The following is a 21,658-nucleotide window of genomic DNA, read 5'->3' on the forward strand; positions in this document are numbered from 1 at the left end:
ACACTGTACTTGTGACACACAACAGTAGGTGGCACTGATGGTGTTCACGAGTTCTCCAGTGTCCCTCTCATTGGAGAACTTTTGTCATAGCTGAATTCAGGGAAGATCAGGGAGGAGCCCAGAAGTGCTCTAGGGACAGCCCTCATTGCCTGCCTGGCAGCAAGTTCACCTCATTCCAGCTGAGAAGAGATGGCCTTTGCTCCTGCCCTGTCTGTGCAAAGCCAAAAAATGCTCCAAATCTCTCACAAGTGGAGAATTTTCCTTCCAGTTAGAGGACAGGCACGTACAATAATAATGTGAAATAGCCAGGAAGCAGAGAGGGCTACAAAACATTTGATGGGACACAATGGATTTTTCTCAGTGACACCTGGTATGTTTTGTACCAAATTAGGAATTTGGGAGTGCATGGACTCCAGGACACACCAAACCAAAGACATTCCTATCAACTGGTCTGAGAGGCTGACATTCCCAGCTCTGCAGGGTATTTTGGCCTCTGCTGTTTCATCCAGGAGTGACAATAAGAGCCACCCTGCAAATACCAGCTTGCCATGGGCAAGTTTAAGGTTAATCTTTTTGGACTTGGCTTTAGGAAATTATGCCAGAGTAGCTTGGCCTCTAAGTTGGATCGTGAAACTTGGATAAGCATCAGAATGTCACCACCCTATTTAAAGTTTAAAATAAATGCTGTGATGAGCAGGTATCCTTCTGAGGGACAGGACTGCTCAGTGCATAATCTGTGCTACAATTCATGCATGCCATTTTCCCATGTAAGCAGAGATTTAGGAATGTTCCCTTCTGAAGTTACCTCACCCCAGGCACCTGAAGTGATGTCCAAAGAAAGGAAGGACATACAGCTCACATTCTTGGAGAGGGAGCAGTGTCCCTGTCTGTATTCCAGGCAGGCACTAGGCATCAGAGACTAAAAAAATCCCACTAATTCTACTGGAAAATAAATGCACAGGCACATGCAAACAATTCCTGAGAGACACCAAGATTTTCTGTGTGATGTCTGATATGGCTGTAACTTGAAAAATAAAATGCAAGACTAATACACTGTTTTGCCTCTTTTCTACTGTTTGGTGCCATGTTCAGGAAAAAAAGGCTCAGACTAGGTATGAATTCTTATTACATCTATTATCTTGAGTGACCTTATAGGAATTGTTGTTAGGGCTGGCAACAAGTGGCCACTGCATCATTTCATCCCTCTGGCTGCAAACCAGGGTTTCTGTGCTTTGAAAGACTGTGCTGCAAACAGAGGTGCAGCTCAAACAGGCATTTCCATTCATTCAGAAATGAAAGGATAGTGAGGACTTTACAAAAAACAGGTTATGCCATGACAACCCTTCAAATTAAAACTTAACATACTGAAATTTAACCCCATTCAACAAACCATTTAAGCATCAACCCTACTCTGTGCAATAAAGGCACTAAAGCTAAGGTCAGTGTCATCTTCTTTTCTGCCTCCTTGAGAGCCACTCTACTGACCTGAATGCCCTTGAAGTATACCAAAATAAGATGTTTCTACTTATTCTTCTTTTATCTTTAAAAAACCCAACCAACCAAACAAAACCCTGCAGTGCACAGAATCAAACCAGTACAGAAGTAATGTTAAAATTATTTCCTTCTGCACAGCAATTTGCTATGGGAAAAACAAACTCAGAAAAATTAACAGAAATTAGGCAAATACTCTTCTAGACTGATCTTCAGTCAGATTATCAGGGACTCCACTACTGTGGCTAGGAAAATTAAGTTTGATGTGGTTCTTAGACTGATTCCCAGTGATACTGGGAGAGTATTCCAGAATCTACTACTGCTGGAGGCTGCTGAGTGAACAGAGACTTTGGAAATCATTGCGTTTCTGTCTTATTGCCCAAAATACAGAATTAGCATCATAGAGAAGGATGTATCTCAAACAAAATGGGTTTCTTTTACTTCCCTTTATATATTCATTTAGCATATGTCACAGAGCAAAAATTATTAAAATTCCCTTCCAGAAATTGGTGTTGGTAGGAATCCACCTTCATGCTCTTTTGACAGATTTTCTGGATTTTTTACCTCAGGTATTGAATGTGTAAACACACCTAAACAACGTTGAAGAGCTATTAAAGAGAAGATCATAAAGAAGAAGGTATTTACTCAGAAATTTTACTTTGTGTAGCCACTGCCTGGTCCTTGTTGCAGGTAAATTATTCATTTCAGACACTGAGCAAATCCAGCCCTCCTGAGCCTGACCTCTCCAACAGACCATTCAAAGTTAATGATTTGCACAACTCCCTTGCTGGCACAGAATAACAACTCACACAGCAATGGTCTCTCAGGAGAAATTTATAAAAATGTACCACACCACAGGCACTGGTTTTGATTTTAGGAAGGCCCTGGCTACTGTAGTCTGAAAGTTTCTTTGGAAGTTTTGCCTTGCATAAGGCTGGATTCACACACATGCATTAAGGGAGAGTTGTTTATAGAAGGAAGAAATGCCCAAAATTAGACATTGTGACAGAAGCACAATGTAAGGATCTGACTCCTAAATGTTTTGGGCTACTCATCACACTGACATCAAGGACCTCAGCATCACATTCCACTGAGAGTTTGTGGCTTAATTGTTCTGACTTATACCTGTAAATCAGGGGAAATAGTATTTCTTTGCAGGACAAGGCTAACATGAGGTGTGTAAATACAAGATAACAGGAACTCAGTAAGCAACTAAAGTCACCTATTTACCATAAACCACAGTTCTAAGTTAGATGGTATGAAAGTCACATAAGCACTACAAGTCTTCAAAATACACTTATAAAACATTCTCATCCCTCTGCAGCTGTTTTCTTTTTAACACTGTCTCAGTGTTTAAACATGCATGCAATTCCCTACCCCAATTTTATCCTTTGACTAATAAAAAAACAATACATGATTTAACTAAAAATCAGTAAAATCCCTTGTGCCTGTTGTCTGTCAACACACACATTTGCAGGGTAATCAGACTTTCTGCTCTACAGCCAGTACTTGTGTGCCTGCAAATGCAAGAGGTCCAAAGCCTTGTAGCAATTAAAATAACATTACTGATCTTACCCTGTGAGCATAAGAGGTTGTCCTCAGTTTCCTGAAGTGTTTTGAAGTGTTCCTTCTTGCTGGCTGCACTACTCTGTCCAACAGCACCACAGTGTTCTCTGTTGGACCAAGGAACCTCTGGTCATAGCCATAGGAATGTGGCTAAAAACCTGTACTGCCTTTCTTGGGATAAAACAAAGTTTGTGTATCAATGGCCTAGACAAACAAAGCATACAGAAGATAAACACGAGCTCATTATATTTGGATAAAAACCCACAGATGTCCTATAGCAATATTGTTATTTAGGAATTTATATGGTTGATATTAAATTGTGGATAGACTCCAAGTAACAGGAGGTGATAGGGTGGTATTGTATAAACACACAGGGAAGCCACTCCACAGCCATGCAGCTGCAATGAAGATAAAAGATTGTGTGTGTAAAATCACAGTATCATTGATGTACTTGCATGGGGCTTACAAACATCAGTGGAAGAAAGTAATAGCTGAAGGGCCTATTTATAACAGCTCAAAATCCACTAACCTGGGATACTCATTCCTATTTAACCATTTGAACTAATCCTTCATAACATCCAGGATGCCTACTCACTGCTGCCTAACTTTTTTAGAATTTTCCTTCATGATGTGTCATCCCCAAAAGCAGAAGTTGGAAAAAAGGAAAGTAGAAAGATAAAAAGGGTAGTACAATGAGGTTGCTGATGTGCAAGAAAAGTTCTCACCACACAAACCAATTTTTTCTTCATTCCTTCAGTTCCCTCCTTCACCTGTATGCACTTAATGTTTAAACAGAACAGGTTTTTGTCACTGAGTTCTCTGCTTGCCTAATGTCTGGGAACTAAAGATCTTGTTAAGTCTGGGATCACTAACAAAAAAACCTCCCCTATAGACCTGCAGGGGTTTGAAATAGCTGACAGCAAGTGACAGAACCCCTCAGCTCAAACACCAGGGCCATGTATGTTCAAAATGTACCTTTGGGTCTCAGTTTGCCAACCACAGAACAAGGTCTGACCCTACATTTTAGTGGGTGAGGATGCAATCAGTGAGAAATCCTGTTTACTGTAGCCAGACCTTCAAAAATCAATATATAACACCACCAGAGGAGAAAGGGCCCACTCCCTGTACCCTGAGACAGCTGATGCCTCTTCATGCACATCACTCAAGAATCCTGCAAGATAAGGTCCCACAACACAACTGTGAATTACTTCATTGACTGAGCATAAGAACAAAGCCAGGAAGGAACGGTACAAGGTTCCTGTACTAAAAGCACTCAGGTGAATTTTCCTAATGGGTGTGTCCTGGAAAGAGCAGCACCTTGTGCCATTTGCCTCCTAAATCCAGCTTTAATCCATCTAGTTGTGGAAAGCCTTCCAGTAAGATCTCCACACCAAGCTAGGAAAACAGAATGTAATTTTCTCCCTCCTATTGGCAAAGAAGTCTGGAATTTAGCCTGTAACTAAGAATAAAACATCTCCCAAGGTCTCCCTAGGATACCCTTTGTAAATAATGCTGTCAGCAGCATCCCATGCATATTTCAGGAAGTACATGATCCTTACTCAATCACAGAATTTAACCTGCAATATAACAACACTTGCATGATCTTTCCTTTCAAAAGGAGCGACAAAAATTAAGCTACCTACTTATGAAAGTGTTTTAGTCCAATATCCAAAGCATTTTAATGCAGATAGAAAAGAGCTGTAAATTGCTCCAGCATAGTCTCAGACCATTTGTTACAAACCAAAACTTACAGTCTCTACAAGACAGATGGATTTGATGCTATCTGTCCCCTGACATTTAGGTTGAGCAGTTCTTTTTTATGGTTAATATTTACTCCATAATGGTAAATGATTAAGAAATAAACTTTAGCTTTTTTTTTATTCTGCTCCCCCTCCAAGTATATAAAGACAACAATCATGCTGAAATTCAGAGATTTAAGACCCGACTTGGCTTGTTTAATAAACAAGACCAATACCACAACATTCCAGTCTAAGTCCAGAAAAAACCTTGAATTTTGGATAATCAAATAGAAAATTATTTTTGAATTATAAGAACTAGACACCATTAACAAGCAAAGAATTCAATCCAGAAGAGAGATCTATGGGACTCTAAGGCATACAGAAACTTATTGTTGGCATATTTTTGGCTAGTGGCACAGAGCCAAGTGCTCTTTCCATTTCCTCTACCCATCAGTAAAACTATGAAGCTTTCAATCAGAAAGAGGTCTGGACCGAGAAAAGCCTCACATGAAGGTGGTGTTAGTGAAATCCCCCCAATTCACTCTTGCAACTTTGTTTCGAACCTTTTAGAAAGACACATCAAGTCTACACTTCCATGCAGGCTGTGGCAAACACTAAAGGAGAATGCCAGGGTAAGGCAGGTAATTGACATACTGAGAAAGAGTCACTAGGACAACCAAAGACGCCTGAAAATTGCTTTATTTGTAAGGTTTGTGCGTTACAGCAAGCGTAAGTTTAGCTACCATGGACCAAAGTCAGGAAGAACATTCCATGTTAACCTTTGAGATATATGGTGAGTAGAGCCCACATCTGCAAACAACATGCTGTTTTTCTATTGTTGGAAACTAACATTCCTGAGTTACAGATCCTTGAGATCCTTCTGGACGTTCCACAGCGTGTCCGCGCTCTTCCTCAGCTGGGTCACCTCGTCGTCCTTCAGCTTTTGGTTGATAACACTCGTCAGGCCAGAGGCACTTAGGACAGAAGGAAGGCTCAAGAAGACTTCATTCTCAATGCCATACATGCCCTGTCACAAACAAAAAAGATCAGACAGGCCTGTCACCACACATCTGTGGTTTATGTTGTAAGGAACCTCTTCAGAGCAGAGCTCAAAAACCATCTTTTTACAACCTGCAGAAAAATTTCAGCCACGATGTACTCAGGAAAATAAATAGTATAGAGCTGTTTTGGACCAAATGCCTGGCAATACCAAACAGCTGATGGCAGAAACCCCACCTTTAAATCTCTCCCTTACTTTTAGTTCAGTACAGCAGGGAGCTGAAAGATTCAGACACAGGATTAGGACAGGCCAACAGAGGGAGCAGCTCCCCCTGCTCAGAGCCCTGCTGCAGCAGCGGTTGTGGAGCTGGTACAGACCACATGCAGCCAGTTACACCAGCTATAAAAGGACAGTGGTTCCAGCTGTCACAGCTGGGCCTTCAATAAGTCTTCCACTTTTACAATTAAACTTCCTTTCAAGGAATCTGCATATGCCATACATGGCAAAGCTTCACATGAGGGTAGTTCTGCACTGAGAACTTTATTTTCAGCTCCATACTTGTGAGAGGAGCAGGCTAAGAGGTCAGCTTAGAAGAAACAGCAATAGTAAGCTGCCATTAGAAATTCAAAGCAGTAATTTACAAAGCTGCCTTCATTCAGCACCTTGCTAATTGAGGCTATTTAGCTTGTCCAGAACAATAAAATGAGCCAGAGTGTCCAATTAGCCCCCAGTTCTTACCTTTACCAGAGTAGCAACTGAATGAACTCGGTTCAGGTTCTTCAGGATAGTCTCACAGAGGTCAGCCACACTAAAGCCAATAGCCCAGTTTGTGTATCCCTTTAGTTTGATCACCTCGTAGGCACTAAGGAAACATTGAAATACAACTTCATTAAGATGTCTTCAAGCAAGTCACTGCAAATTACAAGCCTTAAAACCAGTGAATGTTAGCCATTTAAAAATTTTCAAACTCCTGAAACACACTAAGTTTTGGAATTAAAATGTCCAAGTTATGTGTTTCAACATCAGAGGATGAACTATAAAATCTACATTAACCTCCATATATAATGAAGAACCCTGTTGTTCTTACAGGTTTAGCTGAAAACAAAATGAGCTCCATCTAGGAAGAGATGCTAGTGTTAAGTAGAAAACCACACCTATAACTGACAAGTTCTCTGTTTCAGTAGGGGGCACAATGGAATAGGCAAACATTTATAGTCATAGCACCACTACATCCTGAGGTTTTTAGCCAACATCTGCACACACTTTACCCCAGGGAGTGTATACTCATTTCACAAGACTTAGCAACATGTAGTCAGCTCTACACAAACTCTCCTGCATCCATGAACAGAATTTTCCCCAATTCCAACACTCTGCTCACAGAAACACGCTACCTCTTCCTGGGCTTGTGCCCTTTGAGCAAAGTTACCCACTGAAGAAGCTCCATGTGGGAAAACAAGCACCCACAGCTCTAGGTGCTCCAGCACTTGAGTGGGTTTGTTATGCAGTAACTTGTCTCCCTGCAGGATAACAAATATTACCAGCTGAAATCCTGCATTTCTGTGTTTAAAGAAGCAGTCCCACTCACTCAAGCAACTCTCTACTTAAGAGGGCACCAAAGCTGCACCAGAACAGAGGTAAAGTGCAGACAAACTGTTGTCAGCGTGGCATCCATCCATATTATCCCTCAGGTCATCATACCTTGCAACCACTTGCTTGTGGATCTCTTTCCAGTTCTCAGGATCTTTGTCAGTTCCCAAGTCAGGGTTCAGCTCCTGGAGGGAAACCCCTGCCACATTCACTCCACTCCAAACAGCCACTGCAACAGAGGCAGGACATCAGCACTTGGCAACTCCCCCTTCCACCTTTCCTAACTAAAATAATTGGAAAAAAAGTTGGAGCAGTCACAATCACAGCAATGGTTGAGGCAGGTTTTGAGTTTTTATTTAGCTACAGTTAAATCTGTCAAACATGAGACTGTTTTAGTACTGGCACTTTTACAAGTCACTTGTAACATGTGACAGCAGAACTTTCAGACCCTGGAAGTTTCTGAAGTCAAAACCATCAAATTCTAGTAAAAAGGCATATTTTAGCTACCCAGCCTTTTAGAACTGATTTTACTCAAAACTGCAGCATTTGCAACTACACTAATCAGTATTAAGATTAGCCTTCAGGAAGTCTATTCTTATTTACACAAATAAGAGGTTAGCAATAGGCAAACTAAGAATATCAAGACATGAATTTGCACCTCTCCCTACATCCTGGCAGCTCAGAGGTAGGCTCGGTCTCTGTTTCTGGGAAGGAAGCAGGAATTTGGAGTTACTTCAAAGCAAAAGCAGCTGTGACAAAGATAGAATAAGCTCTGCAAGTGCTCAGCCAAACTCTGCTTTCATTGGTGTAGGGATGGCTACAATAACTGCTGCACTGATCTGACACTGTACTTTGATCAAATGCAATGGGACAACGAAGAGGTAGCTCCCTTAGAAATAGACAGCACAAAAATATAAAGCAGTAACAATATACATAAACATTCTGCTGCAGCATTTCAGATTTGGAATACATGAACTGAATTAGGACAGATTAACTTCCCTGATTTCACATTTTAAAACTTTAATAGCAAGGAGAAAAGTCACAAAATGAGGTAAGGGATGATTTTGTTAGGCTGAATCTGGACTGCTAGAATAACAAGATCTGCTATTGACCTACCAAGTGCTTTCAGAGAACTGTGCTACAGGCTATGGATTGGTACTCCAAAAACTGAGGATAAAGAGAAGGAGCAAGCTGTAGCCTTCACAACACAACCTCACAAAACTGGCCTTTCTTTTCAGTTCAGACTTTAATCATACAGCCACAATCGCATTTATTAAATAGGTGTGGGTAGATTTCCTGGACTTCTCTCAACCCTTCATAAAAATACAGCAAAGTTGTAATTACTCAAGCTCAACTGCAGCTGCTCCTTCAGAATCCTGTAACAACCTCAGGTGTCAACCTCTGATATGGTATTGCTCATTCCCAAGGAGGTCAGAGCTGCTCCTTACCACTGGAATCACCGTGCTCTCCCAAGATCCAGCCATGGCAGCTGCTTGGATGGATCCCAAGTCTCTCAGCCATCAGGTAACGGAATCTGGCCGTGTCCAGATTGCAGCCACTTCCAATCACACGGTGTTTTGGCAGCCCACTCAGCTTCCATGTGACATAGGTTAATATATCCACTGAAAGGAAAAGCATGCATGGCCAATGAAACTCCACTCACACCAAGAATGCTCCAACAATTGCCTTACTAAGTGTAGCAGGGCAATCAGGAGGACTCAAAACACAGTTGTGCTCACTGGTCAAGGACTTCTGGATCTGACTGTTTGGGGGATTAAAATGGATGCAGTCCTAAGAAAATTCAAGAAAGGTCTTTAGAGATTGTATTCCTACCATCTAAAGTTGGACACACTTTTTTTGGTCACAGTTAAAACCCTAGGGCATTCAGAACTGGGACTGATCTCATGTGGCTGAAACATTCCAGCAATTTCCTGAAAAATGCTCCCTTCCAGTTCACCATCACAACAGGTTAAATAATTTACAATCAAGAATCTGATAATTACATACTCTTTGTAGTTTCTAATTCCTTCAGTTTAATTTCTTGATTTGTGCACTAAACATTTTCTGCATCTACCACTTCTGCAGCATGAAAGGCCAGATGAGCAATGTGCTTTAGCTGCGTGTGTTTCTAAAAATACAGTTTTAGGAAAAAACCCAAAGCTAGGTAGGGCAGAGAGAAGGATGTGAGCAGACAGAAAAAACTCTAATCCATAGCTCAAAGCAACAGCAATAACCAGGCTGCAGGAATAGACTCCAACTCTGAGGAGCCAGGCAGTTCTCAGGAGGGAACACATTTGTGTACACAGATCTAAAATGCATCATTTGCTCTGCTCAAGCACCAAAGCACAGTTCATACCTCTCAAGTGGCAAGCCCCCTTACAGCTTTAGCTGGGGCAGGGAAGGGCATCAAGGTTACATCCTCAAAGTCCCTTTTCATGGGCTCACAAAAACCTTCACTATATAAGACTAGTGGACGAAACTGAGAAAACATAGCATTATAAAAATCATTCTGGAAAAGCAACATGCAATTCTCCTCCTGCAGTCACTCTGCTGGAGAGGATTCAACAGCTTTAATTTAGCCTTGCTAGAACAAGAACAGCCTGATCTTTGTATCAGTTTGGTTTTCAGGTAAGTGCTTAAAACTGCTTCAAGTTCCTGTACTGCTCAGAACACTGGCTAATTGTACACCAGCTAATTACTCAACCCCCAACACAGCATGCACTGGTTCCACTCTGCCAGGTTATCTTTAAAACCAGTGCCACTTCAATCACAATGCTCTTTAGATGCTGAATTAAGCAAAGACAACCCTACAGGGACACCCTCCAAAGCACATCAGAACATTCACAGTTACCTTTAGACATTCAAATATCCAAGCTGTCTCAGTGCAATGAGATATTAGCAAGTGAACACAAGTATGCATAATTAATTCTTTTTCTGTTTTAACTGAACTGTGAAGTACAGTCAGCCCTTGTTTCACCATAGGCTTCAGTATGCAAATTATTTTTCCTGAAAATATAACCACGACTATAGGACAAGTTCTTCATGCTGAGAAACAGCCCTATCCTATCCAGACATAAAAGCTAACCACTACAGACAAAAAACTTAAACTTCCTACTGCTTAAGCTAAAGTATACAAAGACCTAAAGCATTATTTTAAAATACAGACACCAAGACAAGTTCTGAATAAAGACAGCATCACAAAGTACAGAGTATTTGTCTGTATTCTCAGATGTCCACAACAAGCTATTAAGTTTCAACAATTTGTATTTGAAGAGATTTTCTGAGAACTGTTCTATCTTGTCAAAGCAAATCTGTAAGTATTTAGGAAAAGACTGCCTTACCTGGGTTGGAAACCACCAGGATGATGCAGTTGGGGCTGTACTTGACAATCTGAGGCACGATGAATTTGAAGACATTGACATTCCTCTGCACCAGGTTGAGCCGACTCTCCCCCTCCTGCTGACGCACTCCTGCAGTCACCACCACAATCTTGGAGTTGGCAGTGACAGCATAGTCTAACCAGAGCACAGGGGAGAAGATACAGAGTGTGTTTAAAACAATTCCACTAATTCCAGTAGCATTGTGTTAATACAGGCATTACAGCTTCTGCACTATGCATTGCATCCAAACCCAAAACCTTGAGACATCAGTTTGAAAAGCCAGCACCATCTCATAACACTGACCTGATATATCAATATATAGGTGTTGAGAGTACATTTAACCATCCTGACTCTTATTTCCACTATGCAAATAAAACTATTTCCTCTACATACAGTTTCACTAAAATCAATTTTAATAAAGAAGCCCCATAGTGTAAAGAGATGTAAGAGAGGGCCCAGCTTAAGAGCCACTCCCATTACAGTGTTATCTAAACTCACCCCAACTCAACACTTGACCTTTGTCAATGCCAAATCCTAAGAGTTTTTTAGGACTGCACAACTAATTCTCCACTATTAAGCAAAGTCACGGAGTATCAGTGTTAAATCAAAGAGACTGAGGCACACCTTTGTCTGCCACAATCTTGTGAGTGTGAAGGAACACGCTCCCATGCTGCAAGTCCATCATTTCTCCTTTTAGTTTGTCTTCCATTACATCAACCAGAGCAAGCTCATCACAAAGATCCTGGAAACAACAATATTTGGAGTCAATGAACAGTTCACATTTTAAAGCTAACCCAGAGCTGAGCTAAAATACATTTTAAAGTAACACATTTCACCTATCTGAAAGCATCTCTTCTCTAAATAAACCAGCACTATCTTGGTGTTCTGATGCATCTCACAAAGTCAGAGGCTACTAGAGCACAGGTTCATGAAACTCACTCAGACTTTCCAAAAAAGGTATGAATTGTGGGGAGTTTGAATGCACAGCCAACCCTTTCCTAGGAAAGCACTTCTTAATTAAGTTATTACCTTTGGAAAAAAGTTGCATCTTTCAGAGTTGTGGCAAACCCTCTAAATCTATCCAGCAAATAGGCCTGTTTTAAATATTTAAATATCTGAAAGACCACACCATATAATTATCAAGTAATTATTCTCTTTCAACATACCACCAGTCAATTAATTTCACAACAATACACAATGGGAACAGACTCTCTCACCACTGAAATTGAAAAGAAAAGGATCTTTAGCTATTTTTCTCTGCAGGAGCTACTGTGTGGTATTTAGGTTGCAGAACAGATTTAGGTTCCATTTCTAAATCAGTATGGTAACATCAATGACTTGTGCCTGAGCAGGGACTAAATAACCAACATGGAAGTTTCAGGCATGCAAATTTTTATATTTAATACCACACCAACAAACTGAAATCAGTATTAGAGCCAAGCATCTTGCACAAGTCAAACCTACATTATATTGGCCAGCAGTGGCTGAACACAAGCCAGCCCAGCTGGCCAAAAAGGCCAAAGGCATTCTGGCTGCATCAGGAATAGTGTGGCCAGCAGGACCTGAGCAGTGACTGCCCCCTGGGCTTGGCACTGGTGAGGCCACACCTCAAATCCTGCATTCCCTCACTACAAAGTCACTGAGGGGCTGGAGTGTGTCCAGAGAAGGGAACAGAGCTGGGGAAGCACTAGGAGGGGCTGAGGGAGCTGGGAAAGGGGCTCAGCCTGGAGAAAAGGAGGCTCAGGGGGAACCATCTGGCTCTGCACAGCTCCTTGACAGGAGGGGGCAGCCAGGTAGGGTCAGGCTCTGCTCCCAGGGAACAGGGACAGGATACACACTGTGCCAGGGGAGATTTAGATTGGATAGGAAGAAAAAATTCATCACAGAAGGGTGGTCAGGCATAGAGACAGGCTGCCCAGGGAAGTTGTTGGGTCACAATCCCTTGATTGTTTACAAAATGTTAAGATGAGGCACTTGGGGACATGCTGGACTTGAAAGTGCTGGGTTAATGGTTGGTCTTAATGATCATAAGAGATCTTTTTCAGCCCACGTGGTTCTATTACATTATTATGATTCAGTTTCAAGAACCAGATGGTTTTATTATAGAAACGTTTTACACTGCAGCTTATAGTTGTGAGACAGTGAAAGCAGAAGCCTGACTGAAATAAACTCCATGTCATCATCCATGCTTGAAGAATTTAAAACCAGCTCTTGCTCTGGGTTTGGTGCACACTGTTCATCAACAGTAAAACTTTTTGCTTAGATATCTGACAACACAGTCAGATCCTGCTAAGAGAACTGCATTAAATGAATGCTGAATTGTGGTTCAATCTGTGGTAACATCACTGTCTCCCTCACAGGTTACAGCACTTCAAAACCAACTGATTTCAGATTATGAGAAGCAACCATGTGCTTAAAAATATAAAAACCCACAATGGACTGCCACTGTTTTTCCATTCAATTTCTTTTTTACTTATTTGTTTTAAAAACCATTTGGCACTTTTGTATCAGTTTCACACTTAGTTTCACTGTGGCCTGTTCTTACTGTCAGTTTTTCCTTGCTCACAGGGCTGGTGAATATCAGCAAGTCAAAGGCCTTACTCTTTTTTTTTACAATTAAACATGCATCCTCAGGGTAATACACTGGAGGGTTATCTACAAACTAAATACATCTGATTTATTTGTACAAGCAAGATTTTTCATCTATGAGCTACCTGATTTAAGATCTGCCCCTGCAAGGGGGCAGGGCATATCTGTTGATGCCTTCTTTTAAAAACAAAAAAGTGTGCAGTTTCCATCTTTTCAAATTTAATCAATTCACAATATTCTCTAAAAACAAAGGGCAAAGTACAAAACATCCTCCTTGATTATTAAGCCTTTACTTTGCTCAAAGACTGCAACATGAGATTTGACAAAAGTATCCCACAATCCAGTAACAGGAAAAGTCATAACAACCTGCAAGTCCAGCCCTCTGTTTTTAGTTATTTAAAAATAACATCTCTCTGGAAAAAACAAAGTCATATAACAAGGAAAAAGGGCTTAAGAGAAATCAAGAAGCTGCTAAAGGGGATAGCAGCATTTTCAGCTACTAGGGCACATATTCTTTAAAATAATAAAAAGCAAACTCTTTTGATTCCTATCCTATATTTCACCTAGGTTTTTGCTCTGTCCCCATTCTTTGCCCAACAGAGCTCTCTCACCAAGCAAACTCTAGCCTCGTGAGGAAGAATAAAAAATTTAAGAATAGAATGAGAAGTTTGGCAGGGGCTGCAGAGTCATTCCTACAAATATTTTCCCAGAAGCCTGGAAGCCTAAAGAGACATTTACTGCTAAGCACAGACAGAAAGGTGAGAGAACAAGGAGAGGCTGAATGTGGAGGTCAGGCTTGTAGGTCACTGCTTGCTTACCCGAGCTGCTAATGATTCATTCCTGTGCCAACCTCCCCAAAGTCCCACCCTTTGCTAAGACAGGCAGTGCAGAGCACGGCAGCACGGGGGCTTGGAGAGCACGCTGTCCTTGAGCCGTACCTTTGCCAGGATGCTGATAGCAGCGGCCATCCCAACCTGGCCAACCCCCACAACCGTGATCTTGTTGTTGGGAACCTTGGCTCCTTCCGCGACGGGGCTGATCAGCTTGTCCTTGACAGTGGCCATGGTGTTCTGCGAGGAGAGACGGAGAGATGTGCACCAGACCGAGCCAGAGGGAGCTGAAAGGCATGTCCTGAATGGAGAAGTCACCTGCCGCAGCCAGGTCTGCCTAAGGCAGCTCCGGGCACGCTGCCCTTGCTCGCAGGGCTCCTTCCCATCACACACGACCCACGGAGCTCAAGGTGCCCAGCCAGGGGGGCTGAACGGGGGCGAATTCGCACACCCCGCTCATGGTGCTCCCAGAGCCGCCCGCCGGAGGGGGAAATTCCACCAGCACTGCCGGGCCCTGGGCATTCATTCACCTCTCGGCACACCAGGACACCCGGACGGGACTGCACAAGCAGCCGGGCCGCAGGGAGCGGGCCGGGATTGCCGCGGCTCCTTTCCGCGGGCCCCGAGGCTTGCGCCAAGCCCGCGGCGGCCCGGCTCCGGCCACGCCAAACCCCAACCTCAACCCTCGGGAGCCACAGCCCGGCCCCAGCCACCCCAATCCCCAAAGCTCGGGGGCCGCACCCCGGCTCCGGCCACCCCAAACCCCAAAGCTCGGGGGCCGCACCCCGGCTCCGGCCACCTCAAACCCCAAAGCTCGGGGGCCGCACCCCGGCTCCGGCCACCCCAAACCCCAATCTGAACCCTCGGGAGCCACAGCCCAGCTCCAGGCACCCCAAACCCCAAAGCTCGGGTGCCGCACTCCGGCTCCGGCCACCCCAGGCACGACCCGCTGGCCACGCAGGGATGCTCGGCTCACAGCAGCGGCCGAAGCCCGGCGGGATCAAGCAGCCCGGGGGAGCAGTGACGGGCCGGCTGCGCGGCCATCCAGCATCCCCCGTCCCGGAGCGGGGTGTACGCACCAGGCAGCGGGAGCAGCGCGGAAGCGGCGAGGGGAGCGCGGTGTGCGGGGCTCGGGCAAGGAGCCCTCCGCAACGAAAGGGCCGCGGGGTTCGGGCAACGAGCGCTCCGCAACAGAAGGAGCGCGGGAGCGGCGAGGGGAGCGCGGCGCGCGGGGCTCCGGCAATGAGCGCTCCGCAACGGAAGGGGCGGGCCCGGCGGCGCGGCCGGGGGGAGGCGGCGGCCGCGCTCAATCCCCGCCAAGGACGGAGCCTCAAGGATGCCGCTGCTCCGCCCCGGCCCCGCAGTGGCGCAGGGGCCGCGCTGCCGGCCCGTTTCTGGAGCCGTGTCCCTGCTGGGTGCGCGGGGACCAGCGGTGGCCGTGCGACACTGGACGCTGGTGGCCTCGGCAGCGTGAGCGTCGTTTACTTTCAAGGGGACAACGGGGCAGTTGGTCCCTGAGTTTAACAGAGCCACAGGCTTGGCCATAATCGCTACAAGCGAGCTTAAAATACAGCAAAAATATAAAGCATATTACCTGATCTTTCGGGGAGAAGTTGCTCAAGTTGGAGGTATCTCCTCGGTCAGGGGTATCTGATTTTTGCCCTGAGGCTAACTCCGCTTGGATTTTTGGTGGTTGGACGAATCCCTCGTGGAGGCACAGAGCGATGCCTTGGCAGGAATAAGGGATGTAACCTGAGGCAGGCCAACAAAGAATGTAATCTGAGCAGAGCCACCACCACCGCGCCCCTCCCTCTGCCTCGCTTCGGCCAGACCCACATCACTCATTCTATTTCACGATATCCCAGTAGGGCATCCTTTAGAAACGGCAATATGGGGCAATGTAGTTTAACGCCTTGTTAGAGTAATAAGCACATCCGGCACTGTAAGTAGCAATAAGAGTCAGATTATATTTTCGTTTTCCACGGAACACACAGACTGAAAATGTGGGTGTACGATCACCAGCGCTGCTGAGCAGAGAAGGAAGTGATTTCTTGGAATCCCTCCAGGACCAAAGCAAGCAAAATACGGAATAATAGCAAGCAGTGTTTTCATCTAGTGCTGTAACATTACATCTTTCTAGCTGTAAAGGAAGAAAGCAGAAGGAAAACACTGAATGGTATGCAATTAGTTCCAGTGGGGAAGAAACCAGAAAGCTTTAGGTTCCTCATCACACGTGATTTAGTCTCTCTCACAAGAGGGAAAACAGAACAGTAGATTCCAGAGTCCTCCCAAATAAGTCACTGGGTTAAATGGGACTAGGCAGAGAGCCTAGCTCTGCCTGGCTACTACTATGGCTACTTTTTTTTTTTTTTTTTTTTTTTTTTTTTTTTTTTAAATTCTGTTGTTTGGCTGGTGTAAAGTTGTATTGATTTTTTTTTTCTATTTTTTTGCCAGATATTTTGCCAGGTTTTGTAATAACATTAATTCCCTGTGGCTCACCAATCAGCCAAACAAATGATGGTGTGAGCATGAGAGGGGTGGTGAGCATGGTGGTGAGCAAAGGATGAAACATGATTTTCTGGGCAGCAGATCAGTACAGACCCATGCTGGCTTTAAATCACTCTCTAACTGTGGCCTACTTTGCTTCTTCACATTGTTTGACGTTGCAAAGGGTCCCCTGCAGGGACAGAAATGAGTTAAGCCATCCACATGACACTTTAGGTAGCAGCTTGCTGTAAGAAAATCAATTCAAGACTTTGAAATTAAGGCTGCAATGGGAGCTGGAGGTAAATAATAATTACACAATAAAATGTAAGGGTCAGAAAATCTATCTTCTATAAACACCACAGGAACATGCATAGCTGAAATTTAAGGAAATAGGGAGGAAGGGAGATAAAAAGATTCTGAAGAGATTAGGGAAGCACCAGAGGAAAGTTTTTTAATTCCTGAACCATAACCAAGGGTCTTTGTCCTGCCAGTGCCTGTTGTGAGGAACGTTCACCAGTGCATTGTGCCTTTTTTGGACAGGATCCTTCTCTCTCCTTAGGGACTTTCAACAATCAATTATCACAGTAGTGTTTTGAATTAGAGAGGGAAATGCCACATTCCTATTTTCAAGATATTAAAGCTTTAAAAGGCAGACTGGGCTGTTTACCACAGGTTATAACAGCTCTTCTGTGCACTCATTTAGATCAGGCATCATTTTGCATGCAGTGCTAAAAACACAGGGTATTTAATCTCCTCCCTGAAGTCCTTCAATCTAAATAGATAAAGTAGGAGCAAGACAGTGGGTGGAAAAAAGAAGCTTATTCCCTCTTCCTTCTCTTTATTATTTACTTACTTATTGTTCCAGATGATGGAGGATTGAGGCACAGAGAGGTGAAAAGATCTCCCCAGGGTCACACGGAAAGTCTCCTAGTGAGAGGTCACAGTTTCAAAGTTCAGCTCCAGTTTGGCAACATAGGCATTTTTGATGCAGTGATGTTCTCTAGAAAAACAAGCTCTAATGTTAAGGGACACAGTGTAAATAAATTTGTCCGGTAACCTTCATACAGTTACAACATGTTTTGTGTATACGTTTTAATTACTTTCAACTTTTGGGTTGCATACAAAGTGTGTCATTAGATAAGTCTGAGATACTTCACTACTTCCATACTTCCATACTTCCATCTCTCCCAAAATGAAAGTGGATGGGATTTCCCTGCTGTTTCTTTTTTCCAAAACTACCCTTAAACCTGATAAAAGAAAGAGAGATCTCAGTTGAAAAACTCTATTCATGGGACTGTTTCACACAGCAAGATGCTGATGTTCTGGGGGCCATGGTCTGATGATGGCTGTAGCCCTAAATCATGAAGAATTTAACCCAGAAAGGGAAGGAACCCATTACACCACAGGATGGGATGACAACGTAAAGATTCTCTTTCACTGTGGTAGACCTGGTGGATCAGGTCCTTGCCCTAAGGATGGACATGATCTAAGCATTATTGTGCATGGATGTAATGGAGGGAAAAGAATTAGATGTTCAGCTTTGCAAAATACAGACAACTGAATTAATCTGCTGGAAGAAATTGTTAAGTGCTGTCACACGCAATGCTGGCAGATGCTGAATTAAAATTCTGGTCCACCTATGTTAATTCTGTTCTTCTTCACTTGGATTTGCCATTTGGAGGAAAAATACATCACAAAATGAGAAAAATTATATTGGAGTGGCAATAAGCTTTGCAAGAGGGCAGAAGCTTTGCAAGCTTCTTTTTCCTTGGTTTTGTTTGAAGGAACGGTTCCTTATTTTTGGCAGCGAGCCGACTTTCTGTTTAATTTTTGTTTAAAGATTAGACAGTGTAAACAGATAACACACTCATAATAGTTAAGTGCTTTATAGTGGAGTTAATAAAAAAAACCCCAAACCTAATAAACACACCATGAGCTTGGGGGCTATAGTGCAAAAGGAGTGAAATGTGATGATCTCATTTAATTAATATCTTTGATGCCAGAGGAAACAAATGGTGATAAGTTTGACAATTAGTTAAGTAATAGCACCTAGTTTGTAAGAACTAAACTGCATTGATTTAATAAGCTCTGGTCATTAAAAAGTTTAGGAGAAACTACAGCTGCTAAACAAAGTGACAAGACAGAAATGGGGCAAACAGTGCATATGCAAGCAAAAATATATGAAACTGAAATTACAGACAGACAATGAATTTTTTATCAATAGATGAATTTTCATACAATAGGGATGTTTTGTTTTTTTCTCTGAACTGATTAACTGTTCAGAAAACTTGGTAGTCCTAATATTTTTATGTATGGATTTACTGATTTTATTTGTATGTCTAAAGGAGTGAATATGGCCTTGTTGGGCTAACACCTCTCCAGACACAGATGCAAGGTTGTGTTCATGCTGGAGAGTTTTTGACATAAGTGCAATCACCCCCCTGTAATCACACAGAAAAAGTGTAGCATATCTGGTATGTAGCACCTCAACTGATCTTTGTTCAAAGGTTTTTGTAGTAGTCCTGTTCACTGCTATTGTAATAGCAGTGAGGTAGTAGGTAAGAATTGCCTCCTGCAATACAGTAATACCTCATGTTACAGTAGATTTTTCAGTAGTGCTTCACATAGAAACACATCTTATACCTTTAATGACTTCTGAAGTAGTTCCACAGCTGTAGGACTTACTACCTCTTTAGAAGCTGAATCCAGGTTTCCCTTTATGTGCATTGTACTGGGAGAAGAAACTTCAAGTTATGTCACTTGAACCCCTATGTTTGGATATTGCTTACAGTGAATTTTGCTGGAGAACAGATTCACTGCTCCCACTCCCACCTAGACTTTCACTAACATGATCTCACAATCTACCTAGTTAAAAGTAATTCTGGAGACAGACCAAATAAATTTTTGCCTGTTACACAGAAACCTCTGTCTGTGGTTTACATAAACCTCTCCAGAGCAGTCACAGGCTTGCAGCCAGTGCCTTTGAAGCAGATTGCTGATGTTAAGGGTCAAGGCTGACTGACTGCCCTCCTGTTTGGGAAGTGTCCAGTGATATCTGAAGAACCTTTGCCATATTGCACTCTGGACCCTTAGCACTGCCATTCACAGAGAACAAGCTCTGCAGAAAAAACTGTGGACACAGCTGAGCTTCCAGAAAGCATTATTTAACATTTCCCAGTACTGAGGGAGGTTTGCCTCCATCACTGCATCTGAGTCCTGTGTCTAGGAAGGGCACACTTTGCACTGAATACACAGGAACTCATAGTGGCTGGGATTTATTGATGGAGTTTGGCAGAATTCCATCAATCAAGCAGTGTGGGGGAGCATCCTACCCTTGATGGTGTAAGAAGAGAACTGTTGACAAACACAGTGTCAATCTTCATCCAAATGCTAGGGAGGCTCTTGGAGTGTCCCCAGTCACAGCCTATTTCACCTGACTCTGCAAATCTGTTCCTCTGGTTAGAGGGGCTTGCAGGGGGAGGAATCATTGCTGGAAGTGGGGAACAGGTGCAAGTTCCCTGTGAAATGATGAGAGTTACATTTTCCAGCAGTGGTCCTAGAGGGTGATGCATAAAAGGTGAGGGAATAGATCTGTGGACACATTTTGAATCTCCTCCTTCAAATTATAAAACATAGCTCAGTTATTCAACCAATCAAGCTTCCACTTTGGTTTGTAATGCTGTAGGCAAAGCCAAGTAAGACAGGAACTTTAGGATGACTGCAACAAATATCTTTGATTTGGATCTAACAGGTGCCCAATTAAAATTTCTCCCCACAAAGAGAGCAGCCAAAGGTGATATTTCCCAGCAGAGCTGAATCCAACGCTGAGCTCTGCGGGATCGGGCAAGCCTCAAAGGGCTTGAACCCACAAGCTTCTCTAATCTCTTGCTGAGCCATTTCAGCTCATTAAATCAGCAGGAAACTATCACTTTTATTTCCTTGAAGCAGTTTTTTGTTCATTAGCCAACTGACTGTGCTTGATGAAGTGCCCAGTGAATACCAGACACAGCTCAGGGAGGCCTGGGACAAAGAAGCACAGGGACAGTCCCTTCCCTGTGTCATGGCTGGGAAACACTAAATCAGTTCTCTGCCTCTCCTGTAACTTGAGTCTGAATTAGGCTGGGGCTCTGAGTTGCATTCTAGACAAGCTTACATTTCCACAGACTACAGAATGGCTTCACTCAGCTCAATTTAGTGTCTGTGAATGACTCTTCCTGTACCTGATGTTGTAATTCCAACACTTATTAATAGTAACCCATGCACGTAACCTGTTGTAAATTGTCCTGAATCAGCCCCAGCACTGATATGAGCTACACTGGCTAGATAAGCACCACAATTTTTTTCCTTGACATGTGCCAGAGATTTACTGTGTGTATTTAGCTTGTACTCCCAAAATCTCCGTGTCATTGTAAACTTGCAGGCTAATGCTGAGACATTCAGAAAGTCATAGGCTTCCTGCAGTTTGTTGATTTGCTTTTGAGCACATTAAGAAAAGTAGGTAGAAATTTGTCCTGCCTGGATTTATTGATCAGTACTTGGATTAGTAATTAAAATTAAAACATTTTAAAGGGTGCATGTTAAATGGCAGGGGCTTCCAGCTTCCAAAAGTTCAACTAGAAGTGGTTTATTTTAGAAGTTTTACAAAAGAGTGAAGCATTTTGCATGAAAACTATCCTGTAAGCAGATAAAAACTGCATTTTGTGTGATCATGAATTGTCTTATTTTTTTATAACTGCACTGTGACAGGCCTGGGCTAGGCTGGATCTATGCCTGAGAAATGGAGGCCCCTATCTAAGCTATTTTAAAAAGTTCATAGAACTGAAGACAAACAATTAATAAACATTATGGGATAGGTGTCAACCCCCTCATTTTTTCCCAAGTCATCCCTCTAATTACAGATTGGTGCTTTTCTCACTGCTGCCTTCAGTGATCATCACACTCATGTATTTCTTCCTCAGTGAGTAGATTAAAAGCCCTTTAAAATGATGT

General features: G+C 43.1%; 1 protein-coding gene across 2 annotated transcripts; it reads right to left on the minus strand.

Moving 5' to 3' along the window:
* Positions 1-5,477: 5,477 nt before the first annotated feature.
* Positions 5,478-17,567, minus strand: LDHB (lactate dehydrogenase B). 2 transcript variants are annotated; one of them, XM_056511963.1, is made up of 9 exons: positions 17,523-17,567; positions 15,777-15,934; positions 14,291-14,422; positions 11,388-11,505; positions 10,725-10,898; positions 8,832-9,005; positions 7,495-7,612; positions 6,535-6,658; positions 5,478-5,823 (listed from the first exon to the last, which is right to left on the minus strand). In XM_056511963.1, exons 3-9 carry the CDS (start codon positions 14,414-14,416, stop codon positions 5,656-5,658), a joined length of 1,002 nt encoding a protein of 333 aa, XP_056367938.1. In that variant the 5' UTR covers positions 14,417-14,422; positions 15,777-15,934; positions 17,523-17,567; the 3' UTR covers positions 5,478-5,655. The 2 variants fall into 2 exon arrangements, with proteins under 2 accessions (XP_056367938.1, XP_056367947.1); XM_056511972.1 differs by lacking the exons at positions 15,777-15,934; positions 17,523-17,567 and adding an exon at positions 15,262-15,551.
* Between the last annotated feature and the right edge of the window lie 4,091 nt (positions 17,568-21,658).

This window comes from Oenanthe melanoleuca, chromosome 1A (genome assembly GCF_029582105.1).
Source record: "Oenanthe melanoleuca isolate GR-GAL-2019-014 chromosome 1A, OMel1.0, whole genome shotgun sequence".
Lineage (NCBI taxonomy): Eukaryota > Metazoa > Chordata > Aves > Passeriformes > Muscicapidae > Oenanthe > Oenanthe melanoleuca.

Coding starts and splice junctions, on each gene's coding strand:
- LDHB (XM_056511963.1), bottom strand. CDS start 14,416: ATGGCCACTGTCAAGGACAAGCTGATCAGCCCCGTCGCGGAAGGAGCC. Junction 10,899..11,387: donor CAAGATTGTGGCAGACAAAG/GTGTGCCTCAGT, acceptor TGCTCTGGTTAG/ACTATGCTGTCACTGCCAAC. Junction 9,006..10,724: donor CCTGGTGGTTTCCAACCCAG/GTAAGGCAGTCT, acceptor TTTTCCTTTCAG/TGGATATATTAACCTATGTC.